This window comes from Monoraphidium neglectum (assembly GCF_000611645.1).
Source record: "Monoraphidium neglectum strain SAG 48.87 unplaced genomic scaffold scaffold00544, whole genome shotgun sequence".
In the NCBI taxonomy this organism is placed as follows: Eukaryota; Viridiplantae; Chlorophyta; class Chlorophyceae; order Sphaeropleales; family Selenastraceae; genus Monoraphidium; species Monoraphidium neglectum.
This window is the reverse complement of record NW_014013084.1, coordinates 1-8,503: the sequence shown is the minus strand read 5'-3', so window position 1 is coordinate 8,503 and position 8,503 is coordinate 1. Positions and strand designations below refer to the sequence as shown.

The following is an 8,503-nucleotide window of genomic DNA, read 5'->3' as shown; positions in this document are numbered from 1 at the left end:
CCGCCTCGCTGCCCGCCGCCGCGTCGCGCCAGCGGCCGCGGTTGGCGTCGAGCGCCGCCGCGTCGGCCTGCACCAGCAGCGCGGCGCCGTGGCCGCCGAGTCCCCACCAGAAGGCGCGGTGGTGGCGGTCGGCGCCCAGAGGGGCGCGGCGGACAGCGCACTTCTCCATCTCCTTTTCGAGGTCGTCAAGGCGCCTTGGGATCATGTTTTGTGGGAGAGGCAAGGCCGGGAGGGAAATGAGCAACGGCGGAATCAAGGGTGCGGGCCGAGTGGGCGGCCGGGGGTGGTGCTTCGACGGGCGCGTGCCGGGCCGGCTATGGGGCGCAGGCGAGGCGGCGATGGAGGCGGCGGCGGCCCGTTCGTCGCGGGCGTCGCTGACGACGCCGCACGGCCGATCAGGCCGAGATGATCGCCCGCCTTGCGCCCCACCCCTCCCTGCCCCCTCCCGCCCCTGCGCCAGGCAGCCCTACCAACCCACGCCCCCCCTCCGCCCCCCTGCCTCCCGTCGCTCGTGACTCACTGCGCGATGGTCTCCTCTGTTGCCTCCTTCTCCTTTTGGCGCCGCCGCTCCTCCTCCTCCGCCGCCCTGCGCTCCGCCTCTCGCGCCTTTTTGCGCGCCTTGACCTCCGCCTGGGGCCCGTGTGTGTGAGTGTGTGTGTGTGTGTGTGTGTGTGTTTGGGGGGAGTGTGGGTGCCGTTGGCGGGTGTGCCAGGGAGGGGACGGGGCCCACCCCGGCAGCCAGCAGCCGTCGCAAACACCGCACGTTGGGGGCACCGCGCGGTGCCCATTCCTGGCTCGACGCCCCTTCGAAATTTCAGCCAAGGGGAAAAGGGGGGATGGCGGCGGCGATGATCCCCCCCCCTACGCCTGCTGCTGTGCGCTCGACCAACCCTGCCCCCCCCCCCCGATCCACGCCAGCGCCACCCTGAGGCCTCCAGCCCCCTGGCCCCCTCACGTGCCACTTATTCTTGGCCTTCTCCAGCCCCTGGCGCACAGACTGCTGCTCCTGGCGGAACGCAGCCATGGCCTTGCGATCACCGGGCTCGCCACTGAGGGGTGTGTATGTGTGTGTGTGAGTGTGTGTGTGTGTGTGTGTGTGTGCGTGTGCGTGTGTGTGTGTGTGTGTGTGTGTGTGTGTGTGTGTGTGTGTGTCAAGGGCATCTGAATCATGGTCGCAGCGTTCTGTCAAGCCCAGATTTATGCCAAAAAGCGGTGTCAGGTTAGGCGTTCGTGGCGCACGCTGGACCCCTGGGCCGCGCCGCACGCAGCGCCAAGCGGGCTGCGCGACCGCAGCCGCGCAGCCGCTGGGCCCCGCGCAGCCCAGGCCCCTGCTCACCCTGTCCCCCCCCCTCCTCGTCCCCACCTTGCCCGTGAGCCCGGCGATGTTGAGCTGCCCAAAGCGCGTGAGGCCGTGCTTGGCCGCCAGCCCCGCCTGCAGCACAAAGCCGCTGGCGCCCGTGTCCAGCAGCATGTAACCGGGCGGCATGCCGCTGATGTGCACCTCCGCCACAATGTGGCCGCTGGACGCCTTCCAGGCCTGGTTTGGGTGTTTCGAGTTGGAGAGCAGTGGGCAGAAACGGTGGGTCGAGGGGGAGGGGCTGAAGGAGGGGAGGTTGCAGGGAGGGGTGAGGCGAGTGAATGCCAGGTAGGGGGCGGGGGGGCTGGCGGGAGTGCGGGCCGGCATGGCTCTGGTTTGGGCGCTCGAGAATCAGTGGCTCAGGGACGCCTCCAGGAGTGACGAGGCCGCGCGACTGTCAGAGGGCGGGGCTGAGGGGGGCACGGCGCTCAGCCTCACATGCAGGCCGGCCGCGCACCGCCTGGCGCTGCACCCCCTGCGGCCTGCTGCGTGCCCTCCCTGAGGTCCCCATCAGGCTGAACCCCCACTGCCGACTCCCCCTGCCACACTCCCTCCCCAACGCATACGCCAAGCCACAGCGCAACCAGCCTGAGCAGGCACATTTGCAGCAAAGGCGGGGCGGGTGGGGAGCCGCGGGGGGCCCTCACCCAGGTGCCTGCGGGCTGGCTGGCGTCGAAGGACGCGTCCACGGGCAGCTTGGTGCAGAGGGGGATGGTGAAGGCGACGCTGGATATGCGGGCGCTCTGCAGCTGCACCTTGGTGGTGTGGTAGTCGTGGGCGCCGCCGACGGTGGCGTTGTGGCACACGCGCATTGGGTAGTGCACGCCGGGGCCGCTTTGATGAGGGGTGGGGGTGGGGGGAGTGGAGTGGGTTGGATGCAGAGGGGTGCATGATGAGGTATTGGATAAGAGGGGGGACGAGGGCTGTGTCCCCGCTTTGTGCTGCAGTACGGCTCACAGCTAGGTGCGGGTCGACGCGAGCAAGTCGCGTTCATGGCGGCACGCATCGTTTGTAAGAACACGTGCAGCTGAGCGCAAACTCGGGCGCACACAATCTCCACCCACAAGATTGTTATCCGCGACCACCAACTCCGCCTTGTGCGTGCTTAACCCTCCCGCCCCTTCCTCACCCGTTCCGCTCCTGCTGCCGCTGCTCCCCAGGCGCCCCCTGCGCCGACTGCGACACCTTCGCGTCCGCCGCCGTCATCCACACCGCCCCGCCGGCCCCGCCAGGGGGCGCCCCCGGGGGCGGCTGCCAGAGCGTCCAGCCCTTGAACACCCAGAGGGAGGGCGCCGCCACGCCGCTGGAGTCGTCCCAGCCCACCAAGGCCTGGCCAAAGCCGACTGGCCGCCAGGTGTCAGGGCAGATTTCAACACGCGCCAGCATCTGGGACGTTTGTGTGTGTGTGTGAGTGTGCACGTGCGTGTGTACATGTGTGTGTGTGTGTTGTTAAGTGTCTGTGTATGCATGTGCATGTGGAGAATGGAAGGGGGGGTGTGGGTTTAAGGAGGGGAAGGAGGGCACACATGGGGATGGGGGTGCAGGGGATGCGGGGTCCTTTAAGGCTTGCGCACCACATGCTGGAGCGCACGCCACAGCAGAGCCGCACGGCGACGATGGTCCTAGCCCCCCCCCCTTGCTCTCGCCACTGAGCTGATCCCCACTGTTGCGCCCCACCTGTGTGCCTTTCAGGGCAATGTCAATGTATATCGGAGGCCGCCCGGAGCTGCGCGGGGGGCGTGTCGCGCCCTGCAGCCGCTTGGCCGCCCGCCGGGCAGGGCCCTTGGGGGCGGGGCCATTTGCCGTGACGCCACCGGCGCTGCTGCTGCTGCTGCTGCTGCCTGCGGCCACACATCCGCTGCTGTTGACGCCGCTGTTGCTACTGTTTTGGGATGTCAAATAGCTTGTTGATGCATCCGCGCCGCTGATGAACCGCTCCTGCGTGCTGCTGCTGCCGCTGCTGCTGCTCCCCCTGCTGTCATTAACGTTGATGGTGCTGTTGCTGCTGTTGCTGCTGTTTCTCCTGCTGTTGTTGCTGCTGTTGCTGTCGCTATTGCTGCTGCTGCTGCTGCTGCTGCTGCTGCGACCGCCGTCGTGGCCGTTGGCGGACCACATACCCGCCCGCTTGGGCGTCTGCGGCGCGGCATCGCGCAAATGACAGCAGCTGTAAGCTCCAGATGGCATCCTGCGGCCACAGCTGCGCGCGCTTTGGCTGCAGGGGCCGCAGCAGCCGGCACAGCCGCCACGCGTGCTTCGCCACGCGGCACCGGTATACGCTCGGCGCCCGGCCGCCCCCCCAGTTGCCACCACACCAGCGGTCGAAACCTCTGCCCAAAGCCTCTCACCGCGGCCACCCCGTCTGTGTGCAGCGCCCTGAACTCCAGCCGCCCCGCCATGGCCTCCCGGTCCAGCCAGCACCCCGACCGCACCAGCAGCGCCAGCAGCATCGACTGGGGCGGAGCGGCGGGGCATGGGTGAGGTGGCGCCGCCGCCAGTGACGGGAGCGTGCTTACACGACAGGCCGATGCCCGCCGATGTAACCCTGGGTGCCTGCTCCTGTGGGTGCAGCTGCCGGCCAGACCCGCATGTGGCGCTGCAGCCTAAGGCCCCAGGCCTTCAGCAGCAAGGGCCGCCGCGTCCGAGGCCGGATCACGCCGCCTTGGCCCCAGATCACGGGCCGCGCACCTCGTGGTCGTCGTACTCGAGGTGCTTGGCCACACCCGCAGGGTCCACCTCCCAGCATGTGCTGTCTGCGCCGCCGTTGTGCCCCCACTTGAAAGTCAAGTATTTGCTGCGTATCTCCTCGTAAAACGCCCCGTCGCGGCGGAAGCGCAGGGACCAGGCCACAGGGGAGCCCAGGTGGCTGCCAGTGCCGTGCACCACAACCTGCGGGCAAGGCGGGCGCAGTGGTCGAAGGGGGCTGCAGGTCTCCTAAACGTCAAATCATTCTTGCCCAGACCTCCAGCGGCCTAACACAAACGGGCAGACCGTGGCGCGCAGGCGATGGCGCGCAGAGATCGATGACCCGCCACAATTTGGCGGGTGCTGCGGCTTGCGCCCGGGTGCCGCGCCGAAGCACGGCTGCACTGCGCCTCGGACAACGGGTGTGCCTTGATGACCCGCCAATCCTTGGCGACTACGCCTCCTGCAAGCTCACCTCTCCACCCCGCATCCCTGCAAGCCCCTCGCCGATTGCGGCGCGGCAGTTGGATAGGACTTCATCGAGTGTGGGCTGCGGAGGGCCTGGAGCAGCAGCGGTGCCGGTCGACGCAGCCCTGGCAGGGAACGTCGCGCCGGCTCTTCTGCTAGCATTGCCGTCTATGGAAGACCATAAGTACCGCTGCAGGGAGGGTCTGGGCACAGCTGACGCTCCCAGGCCGCGCATGTGAGACGAACGCTGCACGAGGCAGCGCCGGCCCAGCTGCATTTTCAACCAATACTGATCAAAATCATACAAATGACTGCAAATGTCTGCATATGTGTTGAAAGCTGTAGATCGTTCCTTGCGTGGTGTGCCGACCTGCGGGCGTGCACGGTGTTACGGTTCAGGCTGGGAACATAATAACAGAGTCGCAACACTAGCACATATACGGTACAATGGGCCTGAAGGGTGTGCACGGTTTTGATACGGTACTGTGTTGTTGCACTGATGCACACCACTTGCGCTGCGGCTCAACGCACCCTGCGAGTGGAGCCTAGCATCGTGCGTCATGTTCAAGCGCCACGCATAAGGCACACTGTGACAAGAGGCATCCATCTATAACACGTTAAATATCCGCTTGCTGGTCTCCTGTCCGCTCAGCCCCGTTTGCATTGACAGCAGTTCCTCGGACGGCCCGATGGCTGTGGAGCCCAAGTAGGTGGGCTTGTGCTCGCGTTTGACAGGCGTTTTCTGTACATGAGAATTGGTTCATTTCTTGAATTTGTTATAAGTTTGGAAATCATACAGAGTGCAAAAGTCCATTAGAAATGGGACATGGCAAGCGGTGGTTTGCAAGCGCCGGTGGGACGAGGGTTCGCAGCAATACAGAAGTGACAGTCATATATACAGGTGGTGGGACTTTGATGCACAAGTGTATATTCTTACAGCGTCTGCAATCCCCGCTTCAGCTGCTGAAAGCGGGGGCTTGCCTCCCTTGCAGGCCTATCACGTCGGTACATCGGCCTCGCAAGCGATGCAAGCTTTCTCTCCAGCACGTCATGCTTGACAACCGTGCCCACGCTCTTTTAAGAAGGGCCTGCGCAGTATTACTTGTTGGCCCCTGACAGTGCCAGGTTGCAGAGCTAGTTATGGGCTGATCAGGATGCTGTGACCTGCTGAAGGGACCTCGTGGGGCTGGAGCTGAAAACAGGCGGATGTGGGGGCACACGCCCAGCGCGGGTCTGCCCGCCCTCAAGAGGCGCCCACCCCACGGTGAGTGTCACAGTCACGTACAGGATGCAGCAAAATGTGTCTCCGGTCGACGTCATCATGCCCCCACAAGTGCTTTGCATAAGTGAGCCCATTTCGAACTCGCAGACGGAAGGAAAGTGGGATGACACGCAGGACATGTTGGCACGACACGCAGGGCACTCTGGCTTGATTGGCCTGCAAAGCAGCTCCGGATGCCACGGCAGCTAGCCGTGCCCAGCTTGTCGGTTGCATGAGGTCACTCGGCTCTGCTTCCCCCAAGTCCACACAATTCTCAATGTTGACTCCCTCACAGTCCCTCCTGAACCCTAATCATGATCCTGGGTTTACGGCAGAGTGTTGGCCGCCTGGCTGCAATGAAGATATGATATCTTGGAGTATCAGAACACATTGTCAGGACGTGACAATTCCCTGCCTCTGCTCCCGCGGAGGCACTAGACATCACATGCAAAATCGATACGTGCAGGGGCATGCACATGTGTGAATATCAGACACTGGGCCATGCATGTCCCTGGCGACAGTATTGAACACCCGATGCCGGTGACATGTGCAGGTCGGCGGTGTTGCTGCGGGGTCACATATGCATAGCAGCGGCGGCTGTTGTGCTCAGCAGCAATGTGTCGACTTGCAACACCCGCGTCGCGTAACCCTGTGCCGTCATGTACCGTAGGCACAAGCATCGTGGATGGATCAGATCGCGCTCTTCTAGCCCGCATCACGTTGAACAGTTACGAAACTTATAAACACTAGATTACATGCGCATGAGTGGGTGATCAGCGCGTCGCACGTCGTGGTGCGGCGCCCGCCCCTGCATCGGGGCAGCGACGCACCTCACTGCAGGGCAGAACACCAGCGTAGCCACCGTCAACCCTTGCGCAGCTGACACCGAGAACATCAACTTGCACCGAGAGCTGTCAACCGATTTGCACCATGCAGCCGGAGCTCACACGCACCGCGTTCACGTTCGCGGCAGTGCACCGCCGCCGTGACGCGCTGCGTGTCACGGCGGTCGCGCTGCACCAGCGCGCGGGGCGCGTGTACCTCGGCCTCGACAGCGGCGTGCTGGAGGAGCACCGCATAACGGCCGCGGCGGCGCCAGGGGGCGCCGAAGACGCCGCATCGGCCAGCACGGGTCCAGGCCTTCACCCCGGCGTCGCCGCGCCCGCGCCGGCGCAGGCGATGCGGCTGCGACTGCAGGCTGAGAAGCACCTGTTCCGGGGGGCGGTGGCGGCGCTGGCGATCGCGCTCGGGGCGGCACGGGTAGCGGCAATGTCCGATGACGGGCAGGTGCGTAGTTGAGGGAACGTACGTGCAGACAACGGGAACGTATGCTGTGAGAGCGGTTTGGCCTCGGCGGGGGTCGCAGGGGGGTGGCAGGGGAGGGGCACCGCCTGGCGTGGTTGCTCGGCAGAAGTGAGGCAAGAGGCGCAAGAATCTGCGGACACATGGGACTACTCAAGGCGCGATGGACGCCCGGCCCGCTTCGCAGCCGAGCGGGCACATATGGCATGCCCCCTGGCGCCTGGTCCCCACCCCTTCACAGCCGCCCGAAACGACCCGATGCCGCGCCTGTCCGCGCGTCCCACCGCCGCCTCACTCACGCCGCCTCCCCCCAGGTGCTGCTGTGCACCCTGGAGTCCTTCCACCTGGCGCCGGTCCCCGGCGCCCGCGGGGCCACCGCCATCGCCGCCGACCCCTCCGGCCGCTTCCCCGCGCAGCTGGCCGTCGCGGTGCGCGCCTCCAAGGGGCGCAGCCGCGTGGGCGTCTACGACGTCGTGCCCGGCAGCGCCACCACCTCGGGGCACGGCGCGCTGCAGAGGCACCAGGTAACGGGGGGGTGTAGGTGGCAGAGGAGGGGCCCGTGGGTGCTGTAGCCCCCACAGCCCCGGCAAAATGCACACGCCGGGAGCACCTCTTCAAACCCGCGCCGCTTGCTTCAATCCCACCTTGCGCCGGCCCCACCCTGAGCCCCCTCCCTCCCCAACATCGCCGCTTGGATCCCCCCCTTATTCCCCTCCCCCTCTGAAAACCAGGTGCCTGTTGAGGCGACTGTCTTGCAGATGGCCTGGGTGGGGGCCTCCATCATACTGGCCATCCCTGGGGGCTACGCAGTGATGCGCCCACCACCCGCCGGCCACAGCGGCACCCCCCAGCAGCGGCCGCAGCAGCCGCAGCAGCAGCAGTGGCAGGTGGTGGTGCTGGCGGACCACCTCACGGCGGCGCCGCTGCTGGGGGGAATACCCTGCGAGAGCCCGCCGCAGGTGCGGGGAGGCGCAGGGTCCGCCAGCCGCGCCTGCTGGGCCGCTCCCAGGCGCGCGCGTCAGCCGCGAGGCCCCCTTGCAGCGCGGGAGCGCCACGGCACCGCAGCAGCTCGCTGTGCAGCGAAGCGCTGGTGTAAGGGGTCACCTCACAGGAGAGGCTCGGCAGTACAGCAGCACATCAACACCCACCGCGCGGCGCACGCCTGCTGCCTTCACTCCTTGAATGCCCTCTCACCCACCCACACAACCACCCACCCAACCCCCAAACCCTTGCGACGACGCCACCCTGAACCCCTCCCCCCCGCCCCCACCCCCTGGGTCCCCAGGTGGCGCTGGCCTGGGACGAGGGCATGGTGCTGATAGCAGGGGAGGACGGCGCCGCGTCGCGCGCCCCGCTGCAGCTGCCCATGCCCCCGCTGGCGCTGGCGGCCGCGGGGCTGTTTGTGGTGGCGGTGTGCGACGACGGCGTCCACG

The 8,503-nt window shown here is 66.3% G+C and overlaps 2 protein-coding genes across 2 annotated transcripts in view; one reads left to right on the top strand and one right to left on the bottom strand.

Annotated features, from left to right (window-relative positions):
• The window catches only part of MNEG_4059 (hypothetical protein), a gene marked incomplete at both ends in the record, with an annotated part of 7,162 nt that extends 2,633 nt beyond the window's left edge, over positions 1–4,529 (bottom strand). The window contains 10 exons of the mRNA XM_014047462.1: positions 74–194; positions 521–630; positions 956–1,006; positions 1,364–1,537; positions 2,005–2,191; positions 2,487–2,743; positions 3,035–3,490; positions 3,703–3,807; positions 4,043–4,243; positions 4,515–4,529. Coding sequence (XP_013902916.1) covers positions 74–194; positions 521–630; positions 956–1,006; positions 1,364–1,537; positions 2,005–2,191; positions 2,487–2,743; positions 3,035–3,490; positions 3,703–3,807; positions 4,043–4,243; positions 4,515–4,529 — 1,677 coding nt within the window. The remainder of the gene's footprint in view (positions 1–73; positions 195–520; positions 631–955; positions 1,007–1,363; positions 1,538–2,004; positions 2,192–2,486; positions 2,744–3,034; positions 3,491–3,702; positions 3,808–4,042; positions 4,244–4,514) is intronic.
• A 2,169-nt stretch (positions 4,530–6,698) lies between these two features.
• MNEG_4058 (hypothetical protein) lies at positions 6,699–8,029 on the top strand (the record flags this gene model as incomplete). Its single annotated transcript, XM_014047461.1, has 3 exons — positions 6,699–7,055; positions 7,385–7,594; positions 7,802–8,029. Coding segments are annotated over 3 exons (795 nt in total), but the record flags the coding sequence as incomplete, so codon positions are not given.
• Between the last annotated feature and the right edge of the window lie 474 nt (positions 8,030–8,503).